At 39.4% G+C, this 17998-nt stretch overlaps 1 protein-coding gene across 6 annotated transcripts in view; it reads left to right on the plus strand.

Moving 5' to 3' along the window:
• The window catches only part of LOC134226930 (transcription activator GAGA), a 32614-nt gene that overhangs the window by 2411 nt on the left and 12205 nt on the right, over window positions 1-17998 (plus strand). For 5 of the 6 annotated variants that reach the window (XM_062708048.1, XM_062708047.1, XM_062708049.1 and 2 more), the window contains exon 2: window positions 956-1507. In XM_062708048.1, coding sequence (XP_062564032.1) covers window positions 1316-1507 — 192 coding nt within the window. In that variant the 5' untranslated portion in view covers window positions 956-1315. The remainder of the gene's footprint in view (window positions 1-955; window positions 1508-17998) is intronic. The other variant, XM_062708052.1, reaches the window with a different exon arrangement.

The following is a 17998-nucleotide window of genomic DNA, read 5'->3' on the forward strand; positions in this document are numbered from 1 at the left end:
TTAATATCTCTTAAGAAACACATTTATTGCTATTTTGAGTGAACGTCCCATGAACCATTTTCACCATAGTGGTTTTTAAGTCCTTTGATGGCGCCCTTAACTATCATGCGGAATGTTTGCTTTGGTTTTTAGGCCGTTCACTTTATATTGTTTATTTAGAAAAACTAGCTTCAAGTTATTTCAAAATGTATATTCTTACTAGGTTTTTGATATATCGCATAGCAGAACTACTCTGGCTAACAAATCTAAACAAATCCGATGGTGTTACTAGCTTTAAGCAAACGGCTTAAAAACCAGACGTGTTGCCGGTAATGCGAGTAAACGGCGCGACTTTTGTTTTAGCTGAAATTTTGAAGATTTCGAATAGTTTTTCAATTAATCTTTATCTGCTGTTATAATATAACCATTTACGTATGGCATTGACATGGTTTTTGCAATGAAATGAGCTTCTACTTCAATAAATGAATTAAATTACTCATAGAAAACTTGAACCTCATTTTTCTCGGTTCAGCATTGTTGGTTTTTCGGCCCTAATCATATGTTGCTCGAGATATTATAGGCAAGAAGGTAAGAAGGCCGCGCATCTATCCGCTAGGATAAGGAGTACCCCATAGATTAGGCAAGTGAATTGAATATTTCCATTTCTAACTTGAAATAAAAATAAAATTGAAAACGTTCAACTTCTGGCAAATAAATCGATTCAAACTGAGTTCCTTAATCTAACTAAGCAATATCGTACGAAAAAGATACAGTTCAATTCAGGGTTTTTTCAGCGTAAGGCCCCATGGCAAAACTGTCTTTAGGAACAGACAGAAAAGTTTCATTTTCCACATTGTTATAGGATCTCATGTACTTGTAAAGAACAGAAAGATGTTTTGCCCCAGCTATCTGCTCCACTGTGGCAACACTGAATGATCACTCGTAAATTTATTACATTTGCTTTTTATTTCGAAAGGTAGGAGTGAACCGAAGCAAGTGACTGGAATGCTAGTAGTGTAGTGTATCCGAGAAAAACCAACCAAAAGCCAAAAGGCGCAGAGAATATTTCGTTCAAGTGAAGTGAAAATACAGTCAAAGCGAACAAGCACGGGACGGCAACCACGGGGCCCGAGTGTGCCGTGCGGAATAATAATAGCAGTGGCAGTGTGAGCTCAGGCCGCACCGTCGCTGCCACGACCAGCAGCAACAGCATTTTGAACCGGAGAAATAATAAGAAACTAAAAACAGAAGAAAACCGCTAGCGCGCGTAGTGAAGTGGTGGGGTAAGCGGTGAGGTGATTCAAACAGTGTCGCGGTTGTAGAGAGCTACACGAAAATGTCGCTTCCGATAAACTCCCTTTACTCACTAACGTGGGGCGACTACGGGACATCACTAGTGTCGGCCGTCCAACTCCTCCGCTGCCACGGAGACCTGGTCGATGTTACATTGGCAGCTGGTGGCCGTAGCTTCCCAGCACACAAAATTGTATTGTGCGCAGCCAGTCCGTTTCTGCTGGATTTGTTGAAGGTAAGTAATTACATATTTGGCTAAATTTACAGTTTTTTAATAGATAAACAAAACAGACACCAAACTTTTTATGTTTGGGATATGAATATGAGTTATTATGGATTTGTGTTTAAAAATGATAAAATTTGCAAATGGACCCTTACTTATTTCCAAGGATTATTAGTTTTGCTGTTACATATAATACAGTTGATGCAAAAGATATATTGTGTATCCGGAATAAATTTATACCGCTTTTTATACCGAAGTTGGATTTTCTCCAGATACAGCCAACTTTCCCAACTTTGGAAGTAGTGCGCTGGATTCCCCTAAAGATGCGCTAAACAACGCATCCATTAGTTTGACAGATAAAACTTTGGAAGAAAGTTCGGTTCGGAAGTCCGGACTTCCGAATTCTAAGTTGGTGCTACGCCGACAATAAGATTGCTAATGTCGCTCCAGCTCGCGTGACCAATATCTAGCTTGCTTGGACCTACCAGCCAATGGCCGGTACTACATACATATACAGTCAAACCTCCATGAGTCGATATTGAAGGGACCATCGACTCATGGAAATATCGAGATGTGGAATAAGAAATCTTTGGAAAGCTCTTTGGAGGGACCATCACAGTAACCCAGAAAATATTTTTTGATATGGAATAATTTGCTTCCATGAGTCGATATCGAGTCATAGAACATCGACTCATGGAGGTTTGACTGTAAATGTCAATCAGATGTGAATGGTAAACCCAAACATGCCCTACAACATGATGCATAATATACGGGCAAGTTGAGCTTGTTGAAGCATTTTTTGGCAAAATACTTGAAATAGCTACAGCGCCACTAGCGCTCTAGTACTTATGCTTCAACTTATAATATTGATTGGTTACAGTCAATCTCAAAATAAAGCATACACGGACAGATAAATCAACCCAAACTTGGAGTTCAATATACGCACTGATGAGAATATAGGAGAAAAAATTTACCCAAATTTGGGTAGTTTTCCCTTTTATTCCCATGATTGTTGTTAAAACAAGAGCAAGATGCAACACCTCACCGGGGTTGCTCAGCCCAATAAACTTGAGTAAATTCAATATTCTCAATTTTGAGTTGATTAAGGTCCGCTTTGGATAAATTAAACTCAGCTTTGGGTAAACTGTTTTCATAGGATTAAAGGCAAACTACCTAGTGTCAGAAAAGTCATTTTACTCAAATTTGGGTTTTTGGCCCAAACTACGGTTTTGAGTGCAAACAACCCAATTTTGGATAGGAAAAAGGAAGGAAAATGGAGGAAGAAGAAAACAGGAGTAGGAAGAAAGAAGGAATAACAAAAAAGGAAAATGAAGAAGGAAGAAGAGAGAAGAATTTTCAATTTCAATTTATTTATCTATTTTGATCATTCATTTACAATTTGTTGCAATAAATCTTTGACCGTGATAGCGATGCCTGACATCAGTGATAATTTAACAGTAATACTACTAACAAGAATAGTTTTAACATTTTTAACATGAAGCTCGAGAAGGAAAAATGTTACTAGAAAAAAAAACCTTCGTAATTACAATAGAAAATGGATAGTCTAAGGAAATGGGTGTTTAAAAAAATCTAATTATATATCACAGGTTCTAGTGCACCAAATGTTGGAGCAAGGGGTTTTCAGATGTTTCGCATCGAAGATGGAATTTGGGTAGAAGCCGTTGAAACCAGTCGTCGATTTTTTCAATACCTGCAAGCTCATGGAGGTCATCAGTCGGATGTAGGAAGTCCAGATTTATCATCGTTTTGAGGAGACGGTTCTGCTTTCGTTGGATTTTTAACCGATAATTACGAGCGCAAGTATGCCACGCTTGGAAAGCGTAAGTCAAAGTTAGTCGGAAAACTGATTTGTACAGAAGCAGTTTTGAACGTACATCTAGTTTTGATCGACGATTGACCAGTGGATATAACGATTTGGTTAGCTTGTCGCATTTCTTTATATTCATGGATATATGTTTCGAAAAGTTCAGCCTCCGATCCAGGATAGCACCGAGGTACTGAACGTCATCTGACCAAGGAATTAAGTGACCATTGGCTCTGATCTCACCTTGTGGCAGGTTTCGAAGACTTCTTCTTCTGATGAAAAAGATGGCTTGAGTTTTATTGGCGTTGATCTTGATCTTCCATTTCTGGTGGTACGATTCGAGTGATTGCTGAGCTTGTTGTAGTTTCTCCAGCACAACCGCGGCATTACGATGCGATGCTAGGTAGCCCGTGTCATCAGCGAACAGGTAGTATTCAACGTCATCGATCATTATCATATCTGCAGTGAATATGTTGTAGAGGATTGGACTAAGTACTGCTCCTTGAGGTACGCCGTATGGAATGAGTTTCTTCTCTGATTTTTCGCCGTCGACGGCTACATGGTAGGATCGATCGTTAAGAAAACTCCGGATAATCTTTATTGTGGCAATTGGGAAGTTACCCAAGTTCATTTTATGAAGAATAGCTTCTTGCCAGACTGAGTCGTAAGCTTTTTCTACGTCAAGGAGTATCATTCCAGACGATCTTCCTTGGGTGAAGTTACTACGAACGTGTTTTACTAGTCGCAATAATTGGTGAGCGGTTGAGTGGCCTCTCTTGAACCCAAATTGTTGATCAGGAATGATTCGTGTAGTTTCTAGGTGAGCTTCGATCCGAGTTAGATTCAATCGTTCCAGTAGCTTACTGATTGTTGGAAGAAGGCTAATCGGGCGATGGTTTGAAGGGAGCGTGGCATCTTTCTTTGGTTTTGGGATTGAAATTATAACGGCGTGTCACTTACCATTGAGTTAGTGTGTGATTTTGCGAAGTTTTCCGCTAATATTTGAGCCTTCGTCGCAGGAGAAGAAACCAGCATAGTGTTACTGCGGAGAGGAGGGCTGTACTTACAATTTTTCCGCAACGCCTTCGATATTTTCCAGAGCTGATTGCTCCGGTAGTCTATCGATTGTAGTGTTTCACTAAATTTGCGGAAGTGTGCCTGATTGCATTCATCCACAATTCTACGGTTCAGCGACAGAACGATGTTCTTGTACGTTGGATCCCTTGTCCTAATCCACTGACGCCGACGTCGGTTACGTAGCGCGATAAGCAATCGAGTATTTTCAGGAACTGTCGTTGGTTCATATGGCCGACTGGTTACTAGGGGAACAGCAGCATTTTCAGCCTCTAGCAGCATCTTTGTGAAGGACTCAACTGCTCTGTTAATATCTGCTACATTTTCTAGAGCAACGAAAGTAGGGTCCAACAGGTTTAGCTCGTATCTATTTTTGGTGAAACATTCTCCAGTTAGCTTGGCTGTAGCAGCGAAAGGAGCGCATTTGCATCGTAGGTTCAGCGTCAAGGTGCACAGTGAAAGTTACAGGTAGGTGATCGGACGATAGTTCGTTGTGAGTTATTGGTTTCGTCATGTCAATAACATTGTTGGACAAAACTAAGTCTAGTGTCGACGGTCTTCCACGGCCTACGGGGTGGAAGGTGAAAGAGTCTGGTTTGTGTACGTGGAAATTGTACTGTGAAACAATATTTTGGAAAGTTGTTCCTGCATTGTTTGCTTTCATACAGTTCCACTGGCGATGCCTTGCGTTCAAATCACCGATAACAAACGCCGGTCCGTTATAACGCATTAAACTTTTGAGATCGTCCTTGTACTTATTCCAACATAGTGATGATTTGACTCCCGGAAAGTAAGCCGCAATGAAGTGAAAGTTGACTCCGCGTCTTGTTGGGATCGAGATGCCAACAGTTTCCATTAATGTAGTTGAGGTATTTAGTGTGACGTATTTCGGGACTGATTTGCGATTTGGGCGTAACTTATTTTGTAAACAAACATTACTTCATGGATTCCGGAGAATGCAAGCGTTTTCATCCTAAACTAATTCACTTATCCAGTAGAGGAAAGATTAGCCTGTCAGATCCATACCGTGGTTTCCTCATGAAATGCTTGTTTTAGCAGGAATTCGCCTTTCAATGTTTGTTTACAAAATAAGTTACGCCCAAATCGCAAAGCGGTCCCGATTTGATTCCTTTTCGGACAGCGATTAACACTCCTCCCCCTCGTTCGTTTTCGCCAGTGGGACGATCGAATCGAATACAGTTGTACGTGGGGTGAACGAAAGAAGATGCAGGGCGCAACCAGGTTTCGGTGACGATTCCCACGTCGATTTTAAAACGAAGCAGGAAGTCGAAGAATTCGATTTTTTTGTTCGATACAGATCTGCTGTTCCAGTTAACCACATTTAAAGTTTGTGGGTTAGACATTGTAGACATATTTTATCATAAGCTCGGATAGAGCCATGAACTGTTGCTCTTTATTGCGGCATCCTTTCAAGCGTGCGAATAGGTCCCTAGCCAGACACATAAATTCCGATAAAGTGAAAAGACCAGTTGTACTGCTCTCTTCAGTAGGGTTGATCAGTACTTCGGAATATAAGCGCGACTCTCTAGCTGCTTTTGGAGCTGAAACTTTTGGGGTGCATATTTGATCACCACCCAGTGAAGGCCAGTTTGCTGTCGTTGTTCTGTTCGAGAAGTTTTTGGATTTTCGCTGTTGCTGCTGGTGATCTCTGGCAAGAGCTCCGCTTTGTAGATAGTTTTTCCTGGCAACACATTCTTGGTATTTAGCGTTTGCACATCGCACTTTTGAATGGGTAATAGCTGGATCCAACTTTTCGAGATCCGCTTTCGCTGGGAGGCTGCATGCCGCCGAGAGATGTTTTTCCCCACACTTGACGCAGAGTGGAGTGATTTTGCAATTTTGCATACCATGTCCAAAGCGTTGACAACGAAAGCGAGTTCCTCTGCTAGCTCCTGCACGGTGTAGTCCGGGAGGCCAGAGAGAATTATCTTCAATTGTTGGTTTTCGGCTGGAGTGTACGAGAAGTACTCGATGTTTGCTGTATTCAGTGCTGCGATAATGTTTTGGTGCTGTAGTTGTCCATCTTGGTGGCCATGGAACATAAGTTGCACGCCAGCTTTCACTGTCTTCAGGTGATATGCTTGCTGGGGGATATTAGTAACATTGAGCAACTCAGTGAGTAGTAACAGTAGCTGGTATCGTTACGTTGTGGCTGGAATGGGAATCTTCCGTTTTTTTACGCTTAGCATCTTGGCAGTTAGAGGTTATGTCACGCACGGAACCTTTGTAATCGCGGCGAATCATTACGAAGGGAGCACTTTGTGGACAAACTTTAAGTGCCCTGGCATTATCCAGTTCCCTGGATGCCGAAAATTGACGGTAAGAGATGAGTGGAAAAAGAGTTTTTTTTGCATAAAAAGTACGCGAGACTTTCGTTAGCTTGTAAACACGATTCAGGGTAAGTAGCTTAAAATGAAGAGAGAAGAATAAAGAATTTTAAAAAAATAGAAAGCATTCTGGCAAGAATCAAAAACTAAATACAAGAATCAAGAACAATTAAGTCTTGTTCCCTTCTATGTTACCGCCATCAGGAGTGACAATGGGTCTAGCAGTGAGAAACTAATCGAAATCTAGTTATTCCAATTTACAACCAAAATCAATAGTTTCTAATAATCCTAAATCGTTCTTGAAAAATCAGATGGTAATTAATGTACGGTAAACATTTTTGATGAGTGCATAAGTGAAAAAAATGTAAATCGTTAAGAAAATTATTCTGAGCTTTTAGTGGAATGTCTCCACTTCTCATCAGGGAAACAATATTCGACCAACGCTAACAATATATAAAAGATATCACAAAATTGAGCGTACACCGAAGGCCCGAAGGTTTTTCTATTAAATCTCTTTCTCATATGCACATTGATCATGTTCAATGATAATATCTACGCGGTACGCACCCGTCGCGTAAAAACTGACTCCAGTATAATTTAATGTTATTTTTTTATTGGCTATGATTAATAATAAGTATCCACTACCCGGACGTTCATTGTTTTGATATTAGAGTAAGTAATGCTCGAGTTTTGATCGAAACGGCGAACAGGTAAAAGTTAAGAAAATTGCTTGTAAAAAATCATGCAAAATTGCTGCAAGACATTGTAACTATTTTTGCAATACTATCTTACATATGTCAGGCGAACGAGTTAAACATATGCAGAAATTGTGTAAACCCAAATGTTAAGAACGATGTAAATAAATTTATCCGTTAGGAATCTTTTGGGTAGGGAATTCCTTGGCTTCCCAGGCCACAGAATTGTATTGTGGTGATAGCCATAATGCATTGGTTTGCATCGAAAGTTCCCTGCAAGTTCTAGACGAAATTTCTCCGGAAACTATGAATATTCCTCCAAGATTTCTTGCGAACATTCATCCGAGAATTTCAACGTATATTCCTTCAAAAATTTCCTTGCGAAAATGCCTGCTAAATTTATTCGGCGATTCACGCAAACATTGCAGCTGCTATTTTGCCGGCAAATCACCCTAAAATTGCTGCAGATGTCACTCCAGAAAGGCTTGGAGTAATCTTTCTGATAAATAACAAATTTTGCTATCAATATACAATTTCAAGCATAATTTTTCATAACGACGTATGTAACAATTATGAGGATTCGATAAATCTCGCTCAACTTTTCAAAAGGACCTAAGTAACATTTTTTTTCATGAATTAATTTGAATAGCGCAATTAACAGAACAACATGAAAGCTATTGATTGCAGTATTCACATCAATTCATGAAAAAAATGTTACTTAGGTCCTTTTGAAAAGTTAAGCCAGAAATCCTTTGCAGAAAGTTGGCAAAACTTTTTCTAAAACTGTTTAAAAACTAAAACTTTTTTCTCCGCTGGTATGCATCAATACATGGCACGTAATAAGCTTGCTTATGACTTCAAATTTCCTGTGAAAAACGATAAAATTATACATACACCGGTATGCTGTACATATGTCGCTGTACAGTGGTCGGTTTTCCATAGTCCACGATTGACGCAACTGCAGTTTTGTTTTGTTTCGCTTTTTTGGTACATAGGCCGCTCTTAGTTCACATATGTTGAAGCAACGTATGTAACAGTGAGACTACAAAAATAGAAAATTCTACATACATCAATTCATAAAAAGATTGTATCTAAGAATTTTAAGATCTAAAATCAGTAGAATTGATGCGCATTATATAAAGTCACGTGTGATTGTCATGTTGTATTAACAATCTTGTTTTGTTTACTTTTGTTACACACGTCCTTATGAAAAATTATGCTTGATTTGTTCTTGCGATGTTATTTCATGTATTTTGTGAATAAGATAAAAATAACAATGCTTGAAATCACAGCAAAATTTGTTATTTTTATGTTATTAGTTTGTCATTCACATCTACCCGGGTAGTTAATGGGTAAAAACTTATACAACGATGAGCATTAGTGGTAACAATAAGCGATCTACATTACTATTGACTGTGATGTTCAGGTGGACCATTCATAGACCTTCAATATTATTCCCAGTTGAAGCAAAACTTCTGTTATGATCCAGTCCTGACAAATTAAGCTACCGGCTATATTCTGCTGGATACCCAATAAAAATGGTCTGATTACACGGTTATAAAATTTCTACATTCATATATTATTATTCAGGATCAGTTCTGATTCAAATGTGCTAAACTATGCCATTTACAGGGTGTCGACTACCTGGAAAAACCTGGAAAGTCAGGGAAAGTCAGGGAATTCCAATTTGGACCTGGAATGTCAGGGAAAGTCAGGGAATTTCGATTGAGGTCAGGGAAAAAATCACAAAACCCAATGTTGAAAATTTATAGGGATTTTTTTTTATTTCGAGCAGTATGCTAAACACTTAAGACAATGAAACGCTGAACCATTTTAATCCATTGAAATAGGATCAATAAAAGTACCGAAACTTCGGATCAGAATTAATATAGCGTTTTAGCTGGTAATCAGACTGCATAGCCGATAAACAAAATAATACTCCGAGACAGTTGCAGTCGACAATCACTTTCACTATCAAGCTTTAAAGCTTTTTTTGTGTGACCGTTGACAGTCTCTAGATTAAAAGTTTACTCCGGGCCCATTCCATGTACCCATGGTAATCGAGTTTGTTTCTATTAATCTCTAAGCAATAACACAGGTTCCAAATCCATGTTGTTCAAATGATCACTGTTGAGGCCTGATACAAATAGATTGCGTGGTTTTGTGTCAGAGTCGTTTTTGATTTTTTTTTTGCAGTTTCCTCATCTAGCGTTCAAATACTTAATCATCCATCGCGAGAGTCTTAATAAAATTATATTAATGTGCTTATGATATTGGAAGAAATGCGATCTATCTTGATAAATTTAAATTGCTGATTAGTAACCAACAATATATCATATTTCCTTTTGATGAAAATTCAGCGCCTAATTTTTTGAAAATTATCTAGTCTAAGCAATCTAAATTGAATCAAATGGCTGAAATGTGCCATAGTTCAGAACCGATCCACAAATAATCATCAATAATGTTTAACCTACAACCAAAAACTAGATATTCAAAGGCTTGTTGAAATAACACGCCGAATATCATCTAAGTGTACCTTTGACAACACTCCACAGCATCGGCATCATCCCCAAACAAGATTCTGTAGGGAATGTTTTAAAAACATTTTGTGAACTTTCATTTGATGATGGGCTTTTAAAGTCATTGGTCGATCCTCACGTCCTTAGGTACTAGTCATGTAGAGAGAATGACAGTGGATTAAAGCATCATATAAACTACCTCATGTACGTAGATGGCGATGGTCTCAATTAAACGATTTCTCGATACTCCATAACCATAGTCGGACGCAAGAATGTTTCAGTTTTACATTCGCTCCTTCTGATGTTTATAAAACAATTTTATCAGGAAATAGTCTGGTTGATCTTTGAAAATTTTGTCCAGAAATTACTCCAGTGAAAATGCTTTGGGATATCTTGTGAAAATAATTATTCCCTTCAGAAAATTTTCTAAATTACTTCAGAATTCTCACTGAAACATAAAGAAAAATCCTAGTGGATTTCCAAGAGCTCGCTCAATAGTTTAATCCTGGAGCTCCTTGATGGATGTTTAATAGATATTTTTTTTCAAAGCTCCGCTCCATAAACTTGCTAGATTGTATGGTGTTATTCAAATTTGAATTGAAATGTCTTCGTGGAAGTATTCATACGAAAAATATACCAAGGAATCTTCAAACATGTTTCCACGAGTTCTTCAAAAAACTCCATTAGATGTTCCTTATAAAGTTTCATTGCTTGTTGTACTTGTCTGACATCTAGTTGATAGTAGTTGAACTTTTTATAAATAAAACAATCCTGGAATGTCAAGACAATCGATTCACTTTTTGCAAACAACTAAAATTCGATAAAATATATTGAGTAGGTGTAGCACTCCTTAGCATATGAGACTAGTTATGGCACTTCTTCATAAACATGACCTTTTTTATATTTTTTCCATGGGGCCATTGAAAAGATATTTTGATTACTAGATAAAGATTGTCGCTTTGGTTCCCTTTGTTCTGCTGTCCGAAACATGTGTGGCACATACCTGTCAAATCGTATGGATTTTCCTTCATTGACATTTAGCTCCCCTATCCTCGCCAGCAAAAGATGTTCCGAACAGCGACGACAGCGACAATCTTTATCTAGTAACTAAAATATCTTTTGGCCATTGGCAAAGGCCACAATCGACAAATATTAAACGACCTGAGTGTATTCAGACCAACATATTTATAGTATTGCATGGCTAGAATGTTTTTCTAGGCTGTAAGTGCTGCATGGATTTATGTGATCTTGTGGGGATTGTATTCTTGATTATCTGTAAGATTGCAGCGTTCGTGATTATTTTTAGAAGTCCATTAACTCCACAGAGAGTGAATAAGAATTCTTACTTCGTAAGTACAGAGAGTAAATAAGAATTCTTACTTCGTAAGTATTCTTGAGACCCAATGGAGGTTTCTCGATGTCTACAGAAATACCTAACCCGTAAGTTTTTTTAACGGAATTAGAAGGATTTCTAGAAGCTCCCACGATAGTTCAAAAAGTTGTTCAAAAGTCGTGTCAAAAGCGTCGTGTCAGTAGTCTTGGAGGTCTATTGCGACTCCAGAAAGTCCGTGGGAATTTGGAGTAAATTTTGGAAAGATGTGAATTATGAAAACTTTTCAGGAGTTCTGCGCATTTACTTGATTCTTTGTGAACGACCAGAATTTCTTACGAAATTCTACATATCCTTAATGTTCTGCTACTAGAAGTCATAAGTAACTCAGGAACTCATATGGATAGGAATCAAACATGCAGAGATTTTCATGTGTTTCTAGGAATAGAATTTTTCATACCTGGAACTTTTTGAGAAATGGTCTGGAAAGTCAGGGAATTTCATTATCAAATTTGAGTCGACACCCTGATTTACCAACGTTGTATGTATGCGGGGTCTCAAATTATCCTTGCGAGCAGAGGCGTAGGACTGCTAATCCGAAGACAACGAGTTCTATTCTCGTCTGGCCTAGTATGTTTTCGGGTGGGAAACATTCTAGGTTCCCTGAACTTAAGTGTATCCATTGTACTTGCCACACAAGTTTCATACTCATGCAATGGCGGGCATAGCAAAGCTTTTAATTTATTAATAACTGAGAAAATGCTAATAGAATACTGAGTTGCAATGCTGGTTAACTTCCAGTTGGAATGTAGAGCCATATAAGAAACAAATATCGAAAAGTTTCTTGAGTTTGAAACACAAGACAAAACGGTCATGAGCATTCATGGTCTTGATAATAGTTGCGCTGTGCTTCTCAATAACGTATAAAAACATTATTGATTAATTGATATCTTAGTTATAAGTTAACTCAAAGTTGCACTTTTCCGTTGTATTCATGTTTGTCCCAATACTTCCAAGCCCAGAATCTTTCGAAACATCCGCAATGATCATCGTTTGTAAAATGCCAACAAACTCTGCTGCGAGCTGCAATACGAACCGAACGGGCGGGAGAAAAGTTTGCGTCACACGACCCCACAACACGACCGGTTGACTGACGGACGGTGAATGGTTGACCGCTGATGCCAACAACACGTGAAAGGAAAGAGCAGATCAGCACCAGAGGTAGCACCCTCTATTCTATTTAGTGCCTTCGCAACCAGTCGATGAGTTTCGAGATGGTCTATTTTATTTTATCGTCTTCTGGGAGAGTGCGCCCGGCCCCTATAGTATCAGTATGGCTTGATGCATGTGCTTGCTGTGCTCCCTCCTGCTCTGTGCGGTGCTCCGATCCTATCCGAATTCAGCTCCGCTCGCTCGTACATGGCTCGCGCTCTGGAGGAAGGCTGGCTGGAAAGGATTATTGGGATGAAGCACCGTTTGTTTGGGATCGCGTAACAGAGCAAAGAAACGGCAACACGGAGAAACTCGGAGATGAACTCGCATGTGCTGTCAAAAATGCTGAATTACTCTACAGAAGAGGGTCGAGATCAAGTTGCATGCAGCAGGCAGCTTCAGCAGGCGGAGAGCCGGGGAGAAGTGTGAGCAGAATGTGATAAGTGAGCGTAAGAAAAATTAGTCTTTCCTTCTACTGCGCTCTGTATATTTTGATTTTGTTGTGCTGCTTGTTGATAATATTGATACTGTTCTGAACTCTAATGCCAGATGTGTCCAATTTCATTTTACTACGTTCCCATTTTCCTACAGTCGTGCCGCATCTGCGAAATTACACAAATCTGTTGATTCAGACTGATATATGAAGTGTACATATTTCTGGCGTTACGCAGGAAGTAAAGAAAGTGATATTAATTTCACGCCTCATATGAGTTGCTTCGATGTCGAACAATAATCTCTGTTAGGGAAGATACATTAATTACGTAACGCAAAAATTGACCAATTCACCACCCCCCCCCCTCCAACTACCCCCCTCCCCTATATCACACTTTCTGTATGAAGTATCTGAAAATTTTGTATGGGTCGGCACGGCACACCCTCCCCCTCCCAGCGCTACGTAATTTATGGATGTTTCCTTATCTATCATAATATTTGAATATTTTATGCTCTGAAATGAACACAGCATGAGACAACGGACAGCACACATAACACCCAGTAGAGATTTTTCTATCACGAAAAGTTTCCTCCTTAGCGGGGCGGGAATCGAACCCACTCTCCATAGCACATACGTCTAGACGATTGACGTCACTAACCGCACGGCTACGAAGCCCACAATAAACCAATAAAGATGTTTTAAATGTAGCCCATTGTAGTTGAAAGAATTGAATATAAGTTGAAAGGAGCAAAACAAACTTGATGGCTATTTATTTATTTGCTTAGACTACGGCCAGAGTGACCTGTGTAGTTCACAAAATTCTTCTCCAGTCGCACAAAAGCATGATGTTTTAGAGAAGATAATGAATATTATCCTACCTTTGAGAAAACCCGCGTTAGATGTCTTTCGCCTTATAAAGTGCTGGCGGTTAACTTCATGGTGATGTTTGAGCTTATAGGTTAGCGCCTGGATGCTGGTAGCGAAGGAAAGGAAACTGCTTGTGATTTATTATTCCAATATTAGTTTTATATAGGCTAGGTGTACCAGTTGTGGCTATAGCACCAGTTGTCGCACTAATCCTTTATATGCCAAATGGCCAATCAAATCACCGCAAACCAAGTTCATATCGATAAAGCATATTCATATGATACGATAACACCTTTGATATCCTCCAAAACAAGCAAAGCATAATTGTAAAACCCAGATCAATCCACCTAGCGTTGGTGGTGCCTTTCTCGCGCATTAAAGAATAAGAAAATACATAAGAGAGGTCGAAATAGCACTTTAGGGGGATAGATTTTACTTTTTCCGTCAATTCATATGCATTTGCGGTCATTTGAATGCATTGCTACAATTTTTGAAAAAAAAAATTTTTTTTCGTTTTTGAAAAAAAATTTCCTAAGAGGGGACTCTTGGTAGAAAAACAATGTTTTTTCAATAACTTTGGAACGCATTAACCGATCGGGCCAATTTTCAATAGGAAACAACTAGACCGCAATCCGCGTCGACTGCAACTTGTTGCAAGCAAATCGAATAATGCTAAGTACCAAAAAGTGTGTCTCACATTTTTGTACACACACACACACATACAGACATCACCTCAATTCGTCGAGCTGAGTCGATTGGTATATAACACTATGGGTCTCCGAGCCTTCTATCAAAAGTTCGGTTTTGGAGTGATCCTATAGCCTTTACGTATACTTTGTATACAAGAAAGGCAAAAATTGATTTTGCTTAATTTTTGACGTCCTTTGCACCAGTTGTCGCACTAGTGGTCCCTATTTGGCCAATCCCATAAGAAAACGATGGGATTTGCCAAATAAGGAACCAAAATTAAGAATAGTGCCACAACTGGTGCATGCGTTCCAATTATGGATTAATTAATTTTGAGCAGGAATAAGGAGCAGGAAGTAAAACCTTTCCCTTGATATATAAAGTTCACCCACATGCCTTTTACTTATTTGTAAAAAAAATAGTTGTTCTTATGAATGGCGACAATTGGTACACCCACCCTAGCTATTTTTTTCAATGAATTGTTTGCTTTGAGCGTGCTCACAGGGCTCACAGCGGCACACTATAAGTTTTAAAACATTATGGCGAAAGACACCTGCATAACTGATATCTACCAAATATGTTTCTCTTACTTCCGAAAAATTGCTGGCAGTTAACTCATGCTGGCTATTTGCGCATATACGTTAGCGCCTGAAAAACCAGTCGCTAATAATTCATTCCAATTTCTTCCGCGGTTCAATATTTCCTGATCATTTATTGAAGCCATTGAGACTCCGTAGGAAACCGTGGTGGCATATCCAACGATGCACTGATAGCGATATATGAGTGCTTAGGAGCTGTTCATAAACCACGTAGACTCTCAAGAGAGGGGAGGGGTTTCATGCAAGTCTAAGTTTGTCTACGAAGGGAGATGGGGGAGTATACCAAGAGTCGTCTACGTAGACTTTTTATTTTTTTATTTTGTTTTGAAATACAATAAATTTCTCTAGAAAAATCTAATGGATTTCACTGAAGTTAAACTCTAAATTTTGGCATTAAACTATCTTAGATTTCACCAGGAAATTCTTCTGCGTTGAGTTGGAAAATTCTTCTAGAAATCTTGGAAAGCTTTTTGGTATTTCCACTTGAAATCTCTTGGAGCTCTGGTTTCAGCTACCGTAGACAGAGGATTAAATTTGATTTTTGTTTTGTTAGATTTTATTCTGTTTGAAGTTTTGAGTAACTAAATTACTTGACACTCCATATTATTACACAACAAATATGATTTTTTTTAGATTTTGGGAAATTTACGTAGACTTCAAGGAGGGGAGAGGTGTTTTGGAAAAATCTACGAAAGTCTACTAGGAGGAAGGAGGATTTGAAAATGTGAAAATTTGGTCTACGTGGTTTGTGCACAGCACCTTAATGCAATCCCAGGGCTGTTACAACGGATTACGCGGATTTGCTTTTCCAGTCGAGAATTTGCTTTTACAGTTGAAATTGATTGAATAAACTTCAAGTTTTTTTTCAGAATGGTCTAGTAAGCAATAATACGATGTAATCCAAACACATCATATCGTAATATTAGTTTAATTATCGTATGATTGTAGGGTCTAATCTACACGTCAGGTCTGTTGACCTGACAAATTGATCATATTGCAATTATGGATTACCGGGACACCGAAACTGTGTTTAAGGTGATTATACATTAAAGCCAGAAATCGGCCATTTTGTAAACCACGTGCTTTTCCAATATTTTTTTCAAGAGCACGAGATGAAAGAACCATAACTCGTATGCGGCTGAAATAATGGTAGATCGTTTACTAAGTTATGCTGAACAATCATAATTTGAGTTTCAGCACTGTACGAAAACTATTACGCCAGATTTGGGTTTTTGGAAATGTACACACCTAGTTTTTATTTCTGCAGCTCGGCAAAATTCCGCACAGCCGTGGGCCAGTAAAATAAAAAACTGATATTTCAGCAAAAATGGCGTTTGTTAGCTGATGTTCGGCAAAACATTTGCTGATTTTCAGCAATTTTGACAGAAATCTTAGCAAAAAACATGTTTGCTGGGGTACGGCTGTGCGAATCTCGGTAAAAGTTCAACATTTTGCTGAGATCCCGGTAAAAAAAATTAAGTGTGTGTAGATGAATTTGAATTTGAATTTGAAATTCACCACGGGCACAGAGAAACAGACGTCTCACTTAGAACAAAATGCAACCAAATCATCATCACGGAAACATTATCGCCCAATGCTAAATGCACTGTAGGTGGACAAGCGGCAATCAGGTGGCGGTAGTGAGCAAACGTCAAACACAAGTAAAATCGATGGAAGCGCCATCGGCGGCCAATCGACCACCTACCAAAAATTGAATCCACCGTCAAAAAGATGAACGATGGAAGATGTGTAGAGTGAAACGTCTGTTTCTCTGTGCCACGGGCTTCATTCTATAATCACCTTAAAAGCTAGTCTTTGTTTCCAATATTTTTGTTAATGGTGTTGCGAAAATCGCCGATTATTGACATTGGCCTAATTAGCCCCGATGCCTAGAGGGGCTATAGCCCCTTCATTAATTTTCTTTATGTTGAGCTTCCTTTCCTGTCAAGGTGGTCCACTTTATTTATTACGAATGTTTTTCGATAAGAATCTGTCAACTACATATGCTAAGACATTGGAGAAAGTTCGCGCAGAACTATTAGCGTCTTCTGGATCCAAAATGCTCTCCCATTCGAACGAGGAGAAAAATTCAGCAATACAACTGTGATCAGCTTTACGGTAGTCGTAGTAGAATGAAACCGGAGAAACCACGACATCATGAGGCAAACTTTGGATTGAAACTGTTAACGGGGGATGATGTGCAATAACCTTCACTAGTGGCGACCAGCATTCGGGAAAAGGAAGCCATTGGGGGAGTGTCATGCGGAGAGCCGGGTGTAACAGCCGGGGTACGATTTTCAACAGATCCTGTCAATTTATTTGTTTCGCGGATGACATGGATATTGTCGGCCGAACATTTGCAAAGGTGGCAAAACTGTACACCCGCCTGAAACAAAAGTTGGACTGGTGGTGGTGAATGCGTCAAAGACAAAGTACATGCTTGTTGGCGGAACCGAGCGCGACAGGGCCCACCTGGGAAGCAGTGTTACGATAGACGGGGATTCCTTCGAGGTGGTCGAGGAATTCGTCTACCTCGAATCCTTGCTAACGGCTGATAACAATATTAGTCGTGAAATACAAACGCGCATCATCTGTGGAAGTCGGTCCTACTACGGGCTCCAGAAGAAACTGCGGTCAAAAAAGATTCGCCACTGCACCAAATGTGTCATGTACAAAACGCTGAAACGACTGGTAGTCCTCTACGGACATGAATCATGGACAATGCTCGAGGAGGACTTGCAAGAACTCGGAGTATTCGAGAGACGGGCGCTTAGGACCATTTTGGTGGTGTGCAAGAAGACGGTGTGTGGCGGCGATGTATAAACCACGAGCTCGCCCAGCTCTACGGCGAACCCAGTATCCAGAAGATAGCTAAAGCTGGAAGGGTACGATGGGTAGGACATGTTGCAAGAAT

The sequence above is a fragment of the Armigeres subalbatus genome, chromosome 3 (assembly GCF_024139115.2).
Source record: "Armigeres subalbatus isolate Guangzhou_Male chromosome 3, GZ_Asu_2, whole genome shotgun sequence".
Taxonomy (NCBI): domain Eukaryota; kingdom Metazoa; phylum Arthropoda; class Insecta; order Diptera; family Culicidae; genus Armigeres; species Armigeres subalbatus.